At 41.2% G+C, this 18,594-nt stretch overlaps 2 protein-coding genes across 2 annotated transcripts; both read right to left on the reverse strand.

The window, feature by feature from the left end:
* Nucleotides 1–277: 277 nt before the first annotated feature.
* On the reverse strand, nucleotides 278–7,083 carry LOC139382171 (tripartite motif-containing protein 16-like). Its single transcript, XM_071126045.1, has 5 exons — nucleotides 6,667–7,083; nucleotides 5,101–5,185; nucleotides 3,595–4,979; nucleotides 2,081–2,165; nucleotides 278–1,960 (listed from the first exon to the last, which is right to left on the reverse strand). The coding sequence occupies exons 1-3, from the start codon at nucleotides 6,922–6,924 to the stop codon at nucleotides 4,447–4,449; spliced, it is 876 nt and encodes a 291-aa protein (XP_070982146.1). The 5' UTR covers nucleotides 6,925–7,083; the 3' UTR covers nucleotides 278–1,960; nucleotides 2,081–2,165; nucleotides 3,595–4,446.
* A 337-nt stretch (nucleotides 7,084–7,420) lies between these two features.
* On the reverse strand, nucleotides 7,421–8,189 carry LOC139377955 (tripartite motif-containing protein 16-like). The gene is made up of 2 exons (XM_071120550.1): nucleotides 8,069–8,189; nucleotides 7,421–7,947 (listed from the first exon to the last, which is right to left on the reverse strand). The coding sequence occupies exons 1-2, from the start codon at nucleotides 8,118–8,120 to the stop codon at nucleotides 7,421–7,423; spliced, it is 579 nt and encodes a 192-aa protein (XP_070976651.1). The 5' UTR covers nucleotides 8,121–8,189.
* Nucleotides 8,190–18,594: the final 10,405 nt, after the last annotated feature.

An 18,594-nucleotide genomic window follows, 5' to 3' on the forward strand; every position in this document is an offset into this window, starting at 1 on the left:
AATAAAAACCTAAACAAGAAACAGGTGTAACCAATAAGACAAAACCAACAGAAAAGGGAAAAGGGATCGGTGGCAGCTAGTAGACCGGTGACAACGACCGCCACCCGAACAGGAAGAGGAGCCACCTTCGGTGGGAGTCGTGACAGTTGTGTTTGCTGCCAGCTGGTTGATCTCAACAGCCATCTAAAAGTGAATTCTCAATTGTGGTACGTTTCTAGAAACATAAATCCATCCACTTTCATATCACAAAATATATTCACAAATGCAAAATACACACTCACTGTATCCTGTTTTAATCGGTTTTAACACAGTTGCAGCTGACAGTATTTTTCAGGGACAACACGTTTGTGGCCTCCATCTTCCATTTATACACAGGTGTTCGAAAGACGCATATAGCTAATTAGCACAGGTAGTCCAGTTGGTCTTCCGTCTGTTGTCCGTGTGGGAATCCTAACCCTATAAAATTGTGCATCAATTTAATATTTTGTTTTTTGAAAATAATTTATTGCCGATGTGAAATACAAGGTCCTTATGCTTCCAAAACTGTACCGCAAATGATTCATGATAATGTTCGGAAAGAGGCTCATGGCTCTCTTCCCCCTACAGAAAACGGCACCGTCCAATTACTTTTATGTGTAATGTAATGCAACAGAGAGTCATGATCAAGGGCTAGCTGCACACAAGCTTCTGGACATCCAGATCCCAGTAGCCTTCAATACAGTCCATACAGTAGCTGTGTCCAGAAGGAATAGTCACCGGATCCTTCAGTATCTCCTAACATATTGAACAACTGATCAAGTCCATGGCATCTGCCATTTTGAAATGCAAGTGCTTTATCCATGGCATAGACCAGGTGAATCCAGGTGAAAGCAATGATCCCTTTTGGTGTCACTTGTCAAATCCACTTCAATCAGTGTAGATGAAGGGGAGGAGACAGATTAAATAAGGATGTTTAAGCCTTGAGACATGTATTGGGTATGTGTGCCATTCAGAGGGTGAATGGGCAATATTTAAGTGCCTTTGAACAGGGTATAGTAATTTGTGTACACTGATGCCTAACATTAGAATCAATCCCTTTCAGTGACATAGACTGTGGACAGTTCATATTTTAACAGTAGTGCACATGTTGTGCATTCACCAGTAGTTTGTATCATAAAATAATGTTAAGTCTGTCAGGTTGAAACAGATTGCATGATGTATATGTACAAAGTGAAAGTCAATAAGTGTAGATAAATATGTGTTTCTTTCCAAACAATGCAAACAACTCATTGTCAATGGAGCTTGTGCAAAGCTGATGTCTAACAGATTAAATCCCTTTCATTGAAATGGACTGCATCCTCTGAATAGTGTGAAGGTATTATGTTATTGTGTCAGGCTGAAAAAGATTTTACGATGCTTATGAACACACTGAAAGTCAATGAGTGTAGATAAAACTTTGTTAATTTACTATATTGGTGTCAGTATCTTCACAGATGATCCATAACGAGGACCAACCCAGAATCCAGGGTAGAGGGGCTGAGTGAATGTGGTCTGGACTCTGTGGAGGAGGGTCATCTTAGACACTGTAGAAGGACAGAGTTCCTGCCTTGTGGTCCAGGTACACTCCTACTCTGGAGGAGCAGGGGATAGGGATATCAGTATTGATATTATTGTGCCTGAAATAGCAGATAGACGGATCACAGACCAAAGTCCAGGACTGATCATTTCGTCCAAAGCTAACATCCACTCCATCTCCTCTCCTGCAGATCCCTTTATAAGACACGGCAACTTTACACTTGCTCCCACTCCTTCCTACCTCCCAGTAGCAGGTTCCAGACAAAGCTTCTTTACACAACAGCTGGCAGTAGAAGTTAAATCTGTCCGGATGGTGAAGATAGGACTCAGCGTTTTCACTCCTGGTCACCTTCCTGTTCCCCTCAGACAGACGCTGTGTTGGGGTCCAATGTGAGCTGGCAGGAATCTGAAATCATTTTGAAATAAAATATTGTGTTTGCATGTGTCGGTATACCTGCACGCATTTGTGTGTGGGTCAGGCAGGCTAGTGAAATCGTATTATAGTTGTGTGTAGATATTTACTCACATTTCAAGAACTCCTCTCTGGTATTGGGTTCAGGAGGTGAAACAACCTTCATCTTTGACAGCCCCTCACTGTCCTCCACTGCTGCCTGTGCACGGTACCCGTTAGGAAACACATAGAGAAGAGGGGGGGTTCATTACAACCAATTTAATCAAACAAATAACTCTGCCCAACAACATCCTCCCCCCTCACATGAGTTGAACTGTGTGAACTGCAACTTATCCATGAACTGTATTCACATGTAATGTTTTTGTTCTAATATTGTTTGTGATCTACATTGGTGTATGTATTTGAATGGATAGTTTACCAAAATTACAAAATGACACATTGGTTTTCCTGACCCTGGAGTGAGCAGTATGGCAGCAATCCATGCTTTTGTTTTATTTCCCTGGAACTGTTTCCAAATGCTAATGTTTTAGTATTTGTGGTACAAATCCCATTCAAGTCATGGTACCGATATAAGCATTTTTCACGCATCATGTCCAAATCATCCAAAAGCATTTCAAATTGATTGTTGAGTTTCACAAAGTCACTTATAGATGATTTGAACATAATGCGCGGAAAATGCTAATATTGGTACCATGACTTGAAAAGGATTTGTGCCACAAATGCTAAAACGTTAGCATATGGAAAAAGTGCTAGAGAAACTAAACCAAGCATTCATTGTCGTCATACCTTGTCCAAAGACTGTTTACAGGGTATGAAAATCAACATGTAATTTTATAATTAGGGTTACCTATTAGGGGATCCCAAGTGGCGCAGCAGTCAATGGCACTGCATCTCAGTGCCCGAGGCGTCACTACAGACCCTAGTTCGATTCCAGGCTGTATCACAACCGGACATGATTGGGAGTCCCTTAGGGTGGTGCACAATTGGACTAGCATTGTCCGGGTTAGGGTTTGGCACAATTGGCCTAGCGTTGTCCGGGTTAGGGTTTGGCACAATTGGTCTAGCGTCGTCCGGGTTAGGGTTTGGCCGTGGTAGGTGGTCATTGTAAAGAAGAATTTGTTCTTAACCGACTTGCCCGGTTATATATATATATATCCCTTTAAGCGCTAAATGTTGTGATGCTGTGTTGTTGAGATCATGCAAGACACAAAAAAAGAGGCACAAAGAATGATTATTATTATCATCATCATCCCACCCATTCACTCAGCTCACACCAGGACCCCAGATAGCCTATTCCCCACACTGGGACTCAGTGGTGTTTGAATGAGGCCCTGCATGGGCTCCTCAATGGCTTTAGTCTAGGAATCTGCTAATTCAATAGGCTACATGTGAGTTGTCAACACTCAAATCAAATAAATCAAATCAAATTTATTTGTCACATACACATGGTTAGCAGATGTTAATGCGAGTGTATCGAAATGCTTGTGCTTCTAGTTCCGACAATGCAGTAATAACCAACGAGTAATCTAACCTAACTATTCCAAATCTACTACCTTATACACACAAGTGTAAAGGGATAAAGAATATGTACATAAAGATATATGAATGAGTGATGGTACAGAACTCACCTTAAGTCTCACCTGAATCTTCTTCGTATCTATTTCTGTCAGTGTTTCCACCAATTCTGCAATGACAGTGTTTTTGTTCAGAACAGGCCTTGTAGGGAAGATCTGTCTGCACTGGGGGCAGCTGCAGACAAGCTTCTGATCCCAGAAGCATTTAATACAGTCCATACAGTAGCTGTGTCCACAGGGAATAGTCACTGGATCCTTCAGTATCTCCAAACAGATTGAACAACTGATTGAGTCCATGGCTTCTGCCATTTTGAAACGCAAGCAGACTGAGCTGAAGAGATGAGTTTCATTTCCAATTGTGCTGAGGAGTAGGCTTAGGAGTGGCTCCCACTAACCCATTTAACATTTCACTTCCTGGATCTGAACTCACGTATCAGATACCAGGTCTGGCCAGCAGAGGGGCTACAAGTGGTCTATCACAACCATAGAGAGAGAGAGAACTTTCTTATTGTAAGTTTGAGATTGAATGACATTTACTAGAACAGCCATAACCCTTCAAGTCAAAGCTCCATAACTGTAGACCAGAAGACATTTAAACATCAACAAAACATATAATACAAAAGAAACATCCATTCCATGAGCTACATCAGATTGCATAGAATTTATTTCAACAAACAATGCAAACAGCTCATTGTCAATGGAGCTTGTGCAAAGCTGATGTCTAACAGATTAAATCCCTTTCATTGAAATGGACTGCATCCTCTGAATAGTGCACAGATGCACTCACTTGTAGATTGTATTACTGTTTTCATAAAGGTATTGTTATTGTGTCAGGCTGAAAAATATTTTACGATGCTTATGAACACACTGAAAGTCAATGAGTGTAGATAAAACTTTGTTAATTTACTATATTGGTGTCAGTATCTTCACAGATGATCCATAACCAGGACCAACCCAGAATCCAGGGTAGAGGGGCTGAGTGAATGTGGTCTGGACTCTGTGGAGGAGGGTCATCTTGTCAGAGACACTGTAGAAGGACAGAGTTCCTGCCTTGTGGTCCAGGTACACTCCTACTCTGGAGGAGCAGGGGGTAGGGATATCAGTATTGATATTATTGTGCCTGAAATAGCAGATAGACGGATCACAGACCAAAGTCCAGGACTGATAATTTCGTCCAAAGCTAACATCCACTCCATCTCCTCTCCTGCAGATCCCTTTATAAGACACGGCAACTTTACACTTGCTCCCACTCCTTTCTACCTCCCAGTAGCAGGTTCCAGACAAAGCTTCTTTACACAACAGCTGGCAGTAGAAGTTAAATCTGTCCGGATGGTGAAGATAGGACTCAGCGTTTTCACTCCTGGTCACCTTCCTGTTCCCCTCAGACAGACGCAGATATCTATTAGCTGTGTTGGGGTCCAATGTGAGCTGGCAGGAATCTGAAATTATTTTGAAATAAAACATTGTGTTTGCATGTGTCTGTATACCTGCACGCATTTGTGTGTGGGTCAGGCAGGCTAGTGAAACCGTATTTATAGTTGTGTGTAGATATTTACTCACATTTCAAGAACTCCTCTCTGGTATTGGGTTCAGGAGGTGAAACAACCTTCATCTTTGACAGCCCCTCACTGTCCTCCACTGCTGCCTGTGCACGGTACCCGTTAGGAAACACATAGAGAAGAGGGGGGGGGTTCATTACAACCAATTTAATCAAACAAATAACTCTGCCCAACAACATCCTCCCCCCTCACATGAGTTGAACTGTGTGAACTGCAACTTATCCATGAACTGTATTCACATGTAATGTTTTTGTTCTAATATTGTTTGTGATCTACATTGGTGTATGTATTTGAATGGATAGTTTACCAAAATTACAAAATGACACATTGGTTTTCCTGACCCTGGAGTGAGCAGTATGGCAGCAATCCATGCTTTTGTTTTATTTCCCTGGAACTGTTTCCAAATGCTAACGTTTTAGTATTTGTGGTACAAATCCCATTCAAATCATGGTATTGATATAAGCATTTTTCACGCATCATGTCCAAATCATCCAAAAGCATTTCAAATTGATTGTGAAACTCAACAAAGTCACTTATAGATGATTTGAACATAATGCGCGGAAAATGCTAATATTGGTACCATGACTTGAAAAGGATTTGTGCCACAAATGCTAAAACGTTAGCATATGGAAAAAGTGCTAGAGAAACTAAACCAAGCATTCATTGTCATCATACCTTGTCCATAAACTGCTTACAGGGTATGAAAATCAACATGTCATTTTATAATTTGGGTGAACTATTAGGGGATCCCAAGTGGCGCAGCAGTCAATGGCACTGCATCTCAGTGCCCGAGGCGTCACTACAGACCCAAGTTCGATTCCAGGCTGTATCAGAACCCGGACATGATTGGGAGTTCCATAGGGTGGTGCACAATTGGCCTAGCGTCGTCCGGGTTAGGGTTTGGCACAATTGGCCTAGCGTCGTCCGGGTTAGGGTTTGGCACAATTGGCCTAGCGTCGTCCGGGTTAGGGTTTGGCACAATTGGCCTAGCGTCGTCTGGGTTAGGGTTTGGCCGTGGTAGGCCGTCATTGTAAATAAGAATTTGTTCTTAACCGACTTGCCCGGTTAAATATATATATATATATATATATATATATCCCTTTAAGCGCTAAATGTGGTGATGCTGTGTTGTTGAGATCATGCAAGACACAAAAAAAGAGGCACAAAGAATGATTATTATTATCATCCTCCCACCCATTCACTCAGCTCACACCAGGACCCCAGATAGCCTATTCCCCACACTGGGACTCAGTGGTGTTTGAATGAGGCCCTGCATGGGCTCCTCAATGGCTTTAGTCTAGGAATCTGCTAATTCAATAAGCTACATGTGAGTTGTCAACACTCAAATCAAATAAATCAAATCAAATTTATTTGTCACATACACATGGTTAGCAGATGTTAATGCGAGTGTATCCAAATGCTTGTGCTTCTAGTTCCGACAATGCAGTAATAACCAACGAGTAATCTAACCTAACTATTCCAAATCTACTACCTTATACACACAAGTGTAAAGGGATAAAGAATATGTACATAAAGATATATGAATGAGTGATGGTACAGAACTCACCTTAAGTCTCACCTCCTGTATCTTCTTCGTATTTATTTCTGTCAGTGTTTCCACCAATTCTGCAATGACAGTGTTTTTGTTCAGAACAGGCCTTGTAGGGAAGATCTGTCTGCACAGGGGGCAGCTGCAGACAAGCTTCTGATCCCAGAAGCATTTAATACAGTCCATACAGTAGCTGTGTCCACAGGGAATAGTCACTGGATCCTTCAGTATCTCCAAACAGATTGAACAACTGATTGAGTCCATGGCTTCTGCCATTTTGAAACGCAAGCAGACTGAGCTGAAGAGATGAGTTTCGTTTCCAATTGTGCTGAGGAGTAGGCTTAGGAGTGGCTCCCACTAACCCATATAACATTTCACTTCCTGGATCTGAACTCACGTATCAGATACCAGGTCTGGCCAGCAGAGGGGCTACAAGTGGTCTATCACAACCATAGAGAGAGAGAGAACTTTCTTATTGTAAGTTTGAGATTGAATGACATTTACTAGAACAGCCATAACCCTTCAAGTCAAAGCTCCATAACTGTAGACCAGAAGACATTTAAACATCAACAAAACATATAATACAAAAGAAACATCCATTCCATGAGCTACATCAGATTGCATAGAATTTATTTCAACAAACAATGCAAACAGCTCATTGTCAATGGAGCTTGTTCAAAGCTGATGTCTAACAGATGTCCCTTTCATTGAAATGGACTGCATCCTCTGAATAGTGCACGGGTGCACTCACTTGTAGATTGTATTACTGTTTTCATAAAGGTATTGTTATTGTGTCAGGCTGAAAAAGACCCACCCAGAATCCAGGGTAGAGGGGCTGAGTGAATGTGGTCTGGACTCTGTGGAGGAGGGTCATCTTGTCAGAGACACTGTAGAAGGACAGAGTTCCTGCCTTGTGGTCCAGGTACACTCCTACTCTGGAGGAGCAGGGGGTAGGGATATCAGTATTGATATTATTGTGCCTGAAAGAGCAGATAGACGGATCACAGACCAAATTCCAGGACTGATCATTTCTTCCAAAGCTAACATCCACTCCATCTCCTCTCCTGCAGATCCCTTTATAAGACACGGCAACTTTACACTTGCTCCCACTCCTTCCTACCTCCCAGTAGCAGGTTCCAGACAAAGCTTCTTTACACAGCAGCTGGCAGTAGAAGTTAAATCTGTCTGGATGGTGAAGATAGGACTCAGCGTTTTCACTCCTGGTCACCTTCCTGTTCCCCTCAGACAGACGCAGATATCTATTAGCTGTGTTGGGGTCCAATGTGAGCTGGCAGGAATCTGAAATCATTTTGAAATAAAACATTGTGTTTGCATGTGTCTGTATACCTGCACGCATTTGTGTGTGGGTCAGGCAGGCTAGTGAAATCGTATTAATAGTTGTGTGTAGATATTTACTCACATTTCAAGAACTCCTCTCTGGTATTGGGGTCAGGAGGTGAAACAACCTTCATCTTTGACAGCCCCTCACTGTCCTCCACTGCTGCCTGTGCACGGTACCCATTAGGAAACACATAGAGAAGAGGGGGGAGGGGGGGGGGGGGGGGGGGGGTTCATTACAACCAATTTAATCAAACAAATAACGCTGCCCAACAACATCCTCCCCCCTCACATGAGTTGAACTGTGTGAACTGCAACTTATCCATGAACTGTATTCACATGTAATGTTTTTGTTGTAATATTGTTTGTAATTTACATTGGTGTATGTATTTATACATACAAGGGAGAGAGAGAGAGAGACACAGCTGCATGCTAGTTCTTGCATTTTTCAACATGTTTTTAACAAAATGATATATTTGGAGTTAGAATTAGTTGGATTATTCGGCAGGGACATATGCAAGATGCTATCTTCCAGAGCATAGCCTTCGCTAAAGATCAAAACACCAAACCTACAACCTAATTTTGGACTAAATTACCTGCAGGGATTACTGCTACCAAGGATTCCCTTTTCCAAGCTATACGGAGGGTGCCCTGGCAAACAAACAGCAGAGACCTGAGGATACCATCCAACTTGGAACTGAGTGAGTAGTGTTTGGTCCGATGCTATTTCGAAAGCCAAGAAGAAGAAAAAATTATAAAGTACATTACAATTATATATTTCACTTTATGTGGACTGAATGCTGAGTTAAGGCTGCCAGGCTTGCTAGGACAGACACGATTCAATTAGCACGGAGGTGTGAAGTGAGAGATGTCGCAGCCTTTTGTCCCAACAAGTGGCAGGAGTCTCTCGCAGTCTGCCCCACCCAAATCCAGAGGCCTTTGAAGACCCCTCCCGCTGTTCAAAGACCATCCATTGGCATTGTCTACAAGAAATAAAAGCTTCTCCCAAGTGGGTGTGACACCTACTCCTGTTGCCTGCTGCACTGCTGGATGGATTCCACCTGGCGATCTGTTCACCCTCTGCCCTATCTCCCCCTGTCTGGTATAGGTACCCCCCCCCCCCCCCTCTCTCCCGAGCTTTCGTTCACCTCCAGCACACACACACTGTTGGGGTGAGTGACTGAACTCTGAACAATGGCTAGCCCCAAGTCGTTATATATATATATATATATATATATATATATATTTGTTTTCTTGTGCATTTTGCTATTTTTATATTTGCCTCATGACTCCTGCATGCTTTGTTGACTATGAACTTTCTTGTTAACCCAACCATGGGACAGACTGTTTGTTCCCACACTCGGGACTCTCTATTGGTTACACAGACTTTTGGCATGCCATCCTATTCTAACCACCTCTTGCTGGCTGTGTATTCATATTACCTGATGAAATTGCTGTACAACACAATCTTGTTGCCATCTAATGCACATTCAAATGTCATAAATCAACACTGCAGAGCTCTCCCTGTCTTGATTATATTACTGCTGATGATATCTGGAAATGTGCATGTACACCCGGGCCCATCTACTGTTGCTAATTCTACTGCCCCAATTCTGACTTGTGCTCTGATATCTGTTTCACTGATTTCTGCTCTCGTAAAAGCCTGGGTTTTCTGCACGTTAACACGAGAAGCTTATTACCTAAAATGGATCAATTGAAAGTGTGGGTTCACACCTCCAATCCAGATGTGTTGGTCATTACTGAGACGTGGTTAAGGAAGAGTGTTTTGAATACTGATGTTAACCTTTCTGGTTATAACCTTTTTCGGCAAGACAGATCTTCCAAAGTTGGGGGAGTGGCAATTTCTTTTACCAAGGATCCCCTTCAGTGCTCGGTTGTCTCCACCAAATCTGTCCTCAAACAATTTAATTTGATGGTTTTAAGCATTACATTTTCAAATAGCTCTTTGTTGACTGTTGCGGGGTGCTATTCTCTTCCATCAGCACCGGCCTGTACCTAGACTTGGCACTCCGGTACCGCTTGCCATGCGGTAGTAGAGAGAACAGTCTATGACTGGGGTGGCTGGTTGATGCTTATTTATAAAACCCTCTTAGGCCTCACTCCCCCCTATTTGAGATATCTACTGCAGCCCTCATCCTCCACATACAACAACCGTTCTGCCAGTCGCATTCTGTTAAAGGTCCACAAAACGTATTTTCAGTTCGCTGCCACTAGCGACTGGAACGAGCTGCAACAAACACTCAAACTGGACAGTTATCTCAATCTCTTCAATCAAAGACTCAATCATGGACACTCTTACTGACAGTTGTGGCTGCTTTGCGTGACGTGTTGTTGTCTCTACCTTATTGCCCTTTGTTCTGTTGTCTCTGCCCAATAATGTTTGTACCATGTTTTGTGCTGCTACCATGTTATCATATGTTGCTACCATGCGGTGTTGTCATGTTTTCCTGCCTCGCTATGTTGTTGTCTTAGGTCTATCTTTATGAGGTGTTGTGTTGTCTCTCTTGCCGTGTGTGTTTTGTCCTATATTATTACTATTTTTTATTTATTTAACCCAGCCCCCGTCCCTGCAGGAGGCCTTTTGGTAGGCTTGGTAGAATTTGTTAACTGATTTGCCTAGTTAAATAAAGGTTAAATAAATAAACGTAAAAAATTAACTACGTGGTTATGCTGTTCTGATGGGATGTTGGTGTAAAACATATTTCCAGAAAGCGATACAATACATACAAAATAATAACAATTATTATCATCCCACCAATTCACTCAGCTCACACCAGGACCCCAGATAACCCCACAGTAGGATACAGTGAGATTTGAATGAGGCCCTGCATGGGCTCCTCATTGGTTTTAGTCTAAGAATCTGCTAATTCAATAAGCTACATGGGAGTTGTCAACACTCACCTTAAGTCTCACCTCCTGCATCTTCTTAAAAGCAAGTGAATATAATTAAATGTGGTGGTAATGATAATGAAATGGCAGAGTTGTTTCCTCAAGGACTAATCATTGTAAAATATACGATACATTTACATCAGAGTGATACAAGAAGATTGTCCTTACCTGTTTCTTAGTCTTTTCTATACAAATATAATTGAACATTTTACATTATTGTTCACTACAGATATTTTAACAATACGCGCAACATACAAAAGTCAAATGGTCTATAAAAACAGAGCCTCGTACCCATATCTTGGACTAGATGAGGTTGTTTTTCAAATAGAATCTCAAAAGACTACTTTCACCATTGGTCCTCCTGAATATAGGGCCTCGTACAGCAGTCTCATTTGTTCCTAGCAGGGCTTGGCATCACGGATTGTATTTTTTTTATGAAGCATGTTTCTCTGGATCAGTTCATCTGCTATGGGAATCACCATCGTTACCCTGTGAATTAGCTCAGCCCTTTGCTCATCCACAAACTGGACACCTTCAGTAAGAGAGAGAATCTTAAATCATTTCTCGGTGAACCTGACACTACAATAATAAGACACGGTGGGTGGTACATTTAAAATGTTGTTTTCACTAATGTTTGACAAACATAACTGTAACAGTTGTCTGTGGTGGAAGAAGGCGAGGACCAATGCGCAGCGTGGTAAGTGTTCATATTCTTTAATAGAACTCAGAACACTAAAATACAAAACCAACACGAGAACATCATGAAACCGAAACAGTTCTGTCTGGTACAGATACAAAACAGAAAATAATCACCCACAACTCAAGGGTGAAAACAGGCTGCCTAAGTATGGTTCTCAATCAGGGACAACGATTGACAGCTGCCTCTGATTGAGAACCATACCAGGCCAAACACAAAAATACCAAATCATAGAAAAAAGAACATAGACTGCCCACCCAACTCACACCCTGACCATACTAAAACAAAGACATCACAAAGGAACTAAGGTAAGAAAGTGACAATAGCATATATCTGTCAGTGCTATAATAACAATAATACTTGGCAATATTGGTATTATGGGTCTTAGTCCTTGCTACAACTAGCTAAGTAACTGATTCATCTGTGAATGATTTAAACCAGTGGGTTAACTGATGACTACAGCAAATCTTAGAGAGAGTACTTAATTTGGGAGCATCTATTAACAATTTTGAGAATGTATAAAATGTTATATTGTTCTTTCTCTACTAAAGTAGTAGACTTTAACCTCAGAGTTGACTCCAACAGGAAATATGTCACCTTACCATACTTTTCTGAACATGGTTGGAAGAAGAAGGACTGGAATGGAGAGAAGCAGTTCATTCTGAGAGAGAGAGAGAGAGAGAGGTTGGGGATGGGGAGAAAGAAAGAGACCATTAAATTCTCCCCATTTATAAACTATAAACTAAAGGTAAAATAAACTTGAGGTACTGTAGCAACTGTAGCACTCTAATTCCTCTTTCTTTCATTTGTCCCGTTTGTCTCAGTTGGTAGCGCATGGCACTTGCAACACCAGGATTGTGGGTTTGATTCCCCCATGGAAAATGTATGTACTCACTAGCCTACTATCGTGCTATCGTGACTAAAAAGTAATTCATATAACACAAATGAGGAATTATCCCGAGTTACAGCTGCTTTTGCAGTTTATTCATAAAAAAAAACATTTAACCTTTATTTAACTAGGCAAGTCAGTTTAAAACAAATTCTTATTTTACAATGACGGCCTACCCCAGCCAAACCCCTCCCCCAACCTGGGCAACGCTGGCCCAATTGTGCACCGGCCTATGGGACTCCCGGCCGGTTGTGATACAGCCCGGGATCGAACCATGGTTTGTAGTGACGCCTCTAGTCGTAATGATAGTCTCAGTCAGTAGCTATGTTTCATTAATTAACTTGTCCAGTGATTTGTTTTGTCTACATTTACAAAAATCGCATAGAAAATAGATTGCCTACTAGAGTGGTTTCCCACTAAACCATTTAGTGTCGATGAAAACAGCTGGAGGTATATCACAATTTAAAAAGCAACACCTTTACAGTGTCAAATAAAAATGTACTGGCTGAAGTGTTTCCATTACTCATTTAGGCATTAATAAATTGGTGACAGTCTATTATGCCCTTCCACATATCTGTAGCCCACGAAAGCCAGCAATAATTGACTAATATTTGACATATTCTAATAATTATCATGTGCCAACGTATTGCCAGGGCCCGTGCCATGGGGAAACTTGTTATTCCTGTACATCTGACATTATTGGATGGTGAAACCTGACAGCCAACCAGAAAAGCAAGGCAAATAAATTGAGTTTGCCAGCTTGTAGTCCTAAAACCCAGAAATTAGTTATCTACGGTTCGTTCAGCCATTCCTATGGTGAAAATGAATGGGGAAAGATTAGTTTTCGGACGAATGACGGAAATAAGGTCTGAGGATAACACAAGCTTAGGAGATTTTATACGTTTTGTTTTATGAGATAATATCAGTTAACGTGACCTTTATGATTTATGAAGCATTTATGTGTTTTTAAAATTACATAAACGCTTCAAAATTCACAAAAAGTGACGTTAGCTGATGAAGAGTATATCATAAAACAATACGTATAAGATCTACTAAGCCTGTGTTTAACACAGACCTTATTTTTGCCGTTTATTCAAAAACGCCATTAATTTTCCCATAGGTTTTGTTCAACAAACCTTGGTGGACACAGTGCCTACAAAAAGACGCTATTAGGCTTCTATTGCTCCCTATTCAGGCATGTTTGAATGTCAGGACAATCCTTGTCCAGCAAAGAAATTGTATTTTTAGTAGAAAAAAAACATTTTGCTCTCAATAGGTATTTAGAATGAAATGTGTAGTGGAGCCTACAGCTACATTATTAACCTACATCACGTGCCCGTCATAGGTCTACCTTCAAAATTTCAATCATCATTTACTCAAAAAACACAGTTTACACCATCATTTGTCACAAAAGTTTGACAAAATGAAATTCTGCCCCGTCGAACGGATAAAAATGTTGTGAATCTTAAGAAAATGTGTCTTTATATATATTTTTTCATTTAACCAGGTAGGCCAGTTGAGAACAAGTTCTCATTTAAAACTGCGACCTGGCCAAGATAAAGCAAAGCGACACAAACAACAACACAGAGTTACACATGGAATAAACAAACATACAGTCAATAACACAATAGAAAAGTCGAAATACAGTGTGTGCAAATGAGGTAAGATTAGGGAGGTAAGGCAATAAATAGGCCGTAGTGGCGAAGTAATTACAATTTAGCAATTAAACACTGGCGTGATAGATGTGCAGAAGATGAATGTGCAAGTAGAGATACTGAGGTGCAAAGGAGAAGAAGAAAAAAAAAAAATATGGGGATGAGGTAGTTGGATGGGCTATTTACAGATGAGCTATGTACAGGTGCAATGATCTGTAAGCTGCTCTGACAGCTGATGCTTAAAGTTAGTGAGGGAGATATGAGTCTCCAGCTTCAGTGATTTTTGCAATTCGTTCCAGTCATTGGCAGCAGAGAACTGGAAGGAAAGGCGGACAAAGAGGAATTGGCTTTGGGGTGACCAGTGAAATATACCTGCTGGAGTGCGTGGTATGGGTGGGTGCTGCTATGGTGACCAGTGAGCTGAGATAAGGCGGGGCTTTACCTAGCAAAGACTTATAGAGCCAGTGGATTTGGCGATGAATATGAAGCAAGGGCCAGCCAACGAGAGCATACAGGTCGCAGTGGTGGGTAGCATATGGGGCTTTGGTGACAAAATGGATGGCACTGTGATAGACTGCATACAATTTGCTGAGTAGAGTGTTGGAGGCTATTTTGTAAATGACATTGCCGAAGTCAAGGCTCGGTAGGATAGTCAGTTTTACGAGGGTATGTTTGGCAGCATGAGTGAAGGATGCTTTGCTGCGAAATAGGAACCCGATTCTAGATTTATTTTTTTGGATTGGAGATGCTTAATGTGAGTCTGGAAGGAGAGTGTACAGTCTAACCAGACACATAGGTATTTGTAGTTGCCACATATTCTAAGCCAGAACCGCCGAGAGTAGTGATGCTGGATGGGCGGGCAGGTGCGGGCAGCGATCGGTTGAAGAGCATGCATTTAGTTTTACTTGCATTTAAGAGCAGTTGGTGGCCACGGAAGGAGAGTTGTATGGCATTGAAGCTCGTCTGGAGGTTTGTTAACACAGTGTCCAAAGAAGGGCCAGAAGTTTACAGAATGGTATCGTCTGCGTAGAGGTGGATCAGGGAATCACCAGCACCAAGAGCGACATCATTGATGTATACAGAGAAAAGAGTCAGCCCGAGAATTGAACCCTGTGGCACCCCCATAGAGACTGTCAGAGGTCCGGACAACAGGCCCTCCGATTTATCACACCAAACTCTGTCTGAGAAGTAGTTGGTGAACCAGGCGAGGCAGTCATTTGAGAAACCAAGGCTGTTGAGTCTGCCGATAAGAATGTGGTGATTGACATGTGGTGATTGAGTCGAAAGCCTTGGCCAGGTCGATGAATATGGCTGCACAGTATTGCCTTTTATCGATGGCGGTTATGATATCGTTTAGGACCTTGAGCATGGCTGAGGTGCACCAATGACCAGCTCGGAAACCAGATTGCATAGTGGAGAACGTATGGTGGGACTGGAAATGGTTGGTAATCTGTTTGTTCATTTACCTGCGGTTTGTTTCCATTACACATGTCGCAAGGATTTTTGTTTTGTTACATTGCTTTTGTCGAATAAACCTGGGTCAATGGAAACCTAGTGTGTAAATATCTATGAAAAGAAGGTTGTTTTATCTGGCACAACCTGCACAGTTTTATCAGATCTTGACAAACCGCTTCCCGTTTACACAGTTTTCCAAATGTGAAGCATCTAAAAAGTTCAATATTTTCCAATCGAAAACGTAAAGTAAAAGTTAATTTTATATTCACCTTGTGCATGAAACAAGTAGCCCAAGATACCGAAAGTAGTGGAGGTAGTGCAGGAAGATAATTGTTGAGTCATTAACAAATCTCTAAATCTCCATTCGAAGCTGAAAGCAAGGCCTTTATTTACCTATTGTGAAGGGAATCACTTAATTTACAAAATGTCCTTTTTTTTATACAGAAGATGGTACATTGTGACTTAAAATATTGACAGTACAGTACAGACAGTTTGATTGACTAAAAAGTAAACTTCCTCCAGCCTCAGCTCCATAATGTTAATTATACTAAAGAAACCCTGTGGACGAAGTGAGCACAAAAAGGAAAACAGAGAAACTCCATTTTAACTCACTTTCAATGAGTTACAACTATTAAGACATTTTGACTGGCTTTAATTTCAAGTTCAAATCATGATTTGAAAATAACCTCCACAGAAAACAATGGCAATTTCAGTTCCTCCCCTGATCTGACTAATCTAAATGGAATTGCTGTCAACTCGGCATTACACATGTATATAAACTTCATATGTCAATAGCGATGAAACCTTCACAGTTTGTGGACCGTAGATTGTCAGCATATCTGATCAAAATAAGGTCCATAGCAGTTTTAGCAAACTAACACCGGCTAACATAAAGTCATAAATATACTCAGGAAAATATATTAAGGATTTTATCAGACAGTATAAATTGAGGGAGTGCACCAGAGAGTTCATGTGAAAATATTATTTATTTAAACCATGGTCAAGTTTGGTACTACTAGTCTACACATGTAGCTCCGATTTGTATCAGTTAAGTCAGTTAAGACTCTTAACTGCTAGGCTACCTGCCGCCCTAGTTCATCGTTGTTTACATTGTGTCTTTGAAGCAGTTGGTTTCTCAACTAAAGTCTAGTAGGGGTGAGTGGGGAAAGTTGAGCCAAAATAGTAAATTGAGCCACCCTTGTCTCTAGTAAACCATACACAAAATGTATAATTTGACCAAATATTTAGGAATAGGTCATCATTTCATGGAGTCTGTGATGGAAGAAACCACATGGACAAAGTGGTAAGCAAGTTAAATCCAGGACCTCTATACCTGGTGGTGTCAAAAAATTGTCAAAGACTCCAGCGACCCAAGCCATACTGTTCTCTCTGCTACCCACGGCAAGCAGTACCAGTGCACCAAGTCAGGAACCAACAGGACCCTGAACAACTTCTACCCCCAAGCCATAAGACCGCTAAACAAGACCGCTAAATAGCTAATCAAATGGCTAACCGCTGCTGCTACTACTATCCTGTTGCCTAGTCACTTTAACCCTACCTACATGTACTTAGCTACCTCAGTTACCTCGTACCCCTGCACATTGACTCGGTGCTGGTACTCCATATATATTTAGCATGTTATTTTTACTCGTCATTGTTATTCACTGTGTGTTTATTCCTCATGTAACTATTTATATTTTTTTCAATTAAATGTTTTCTCTTTAATTAACTCTGCATTGTACAGGACCCGCAAATAAACATTTCACTGTTAGTCTACACCTGTTGTTTACTTGCGAAGCATGAAACAAATGCAGCTAGCTAGTTTAGCCTACTGAAACACCCTGCTCAAACAGAGGGATGCTATGTTAGCTAACTGGCTATGACTTTCTAACACAACACTGGAACTCTTCCAAGTCAAGGTAAGCTTTTGGTACTAATCCGTTATTGCCACCGGGGACCGCCGGTAACTGTTAGTACACTAACATTGCTTCATGATTGTATCGGGTTTACTAACGCATTAGTTTTATTAGCCATGCTGACAAGGACGTTACTTTAGCTAATATGGTAACAACAATGTAGGGTGTGTGTAGCGGTTTGGTTTGGAAAGGTTATTTCGCCTGGCCACATACAGCTGTGTTGTGCATTGAAACCCACAAGCGAAGGGAAGAGGTGAGAGGAGGAGAGTGCATGGATGCGAGAAGGAATAAAATGTGGCTGCTATGAAAGTGAACTGTCTTTACTCGTGATCAGGGGTGTATTCATTTCACCAATTCTGTTGAAAGGGATTCTTAAACGGAAGTTTCTTAAACTGAAGCAAAAAGAACAAAACAGGGATCAACATACCTGAATCTGTCCAATAGAAAGTCTTGTTTGCAACTGTTGGACTAATGATTACACCCTATATCAGCTAGATGCAGGCAAGAGTTTGCAAGGTGGTACTGAATGTCACCACTGTCTGTCCATTTGTCATTGTCTGGAACCTAAAATGTATCTCTGTTACATTGAACAGGGTAAATGGAATATGAATGATAGTCAACCAATATGCTGTAATATAAATAAGGCCATGCTCATGAAAAAACAAATCGTCCTCCCTCATCTTAAACGGCACTGGCAAAGTGATATGCCCCAACGCAACTCTAAAGTCTAATACATCCACAGTCCGATTTCAACAAATGTGTAATATTTTGTTTACACTTTTCTCATTGTCTTTGTTGAAGTTATATAACAACATTCTGACCTCGCTCAGAATTATTTAGTCCAAATGGCAGGATTACACTATTTGTACACGTTTGATCACTCTCAAATCGGGGACTTTTATTTTGAAAGGGAATGGCAAACGCCACTATTGTGGCTAGTTTCACACAGGTACGTGCGACGTCCCTATTGCTCCTAATATGTATGTAATTCGCTAGCTAACCAACACATTTTCTCCGGTAGCTATTTAAAATAAGAGATTAACTTCAAGCAAAACATTAGAACATGTAGCTGGCTAAATGCTTTCT

The sequence above is a fragment of the Oncorhynchus clarkii genome, chromosome 2 (assembly GCF_045791955.1).
Source record: "Oncorhynchus clarkii lewisi isolate Uvic-CL-2024 chromosome 2, UVic_Ocla_1.0, whole genome shotgun sequence".
Taxonomy (NCBI): Eukaryota; Metazoa; Chordata; class Actinopteri; order Salmoniformes; family Salmonidae; genus Oncorhynchus; species Oncorhynchus clarkii.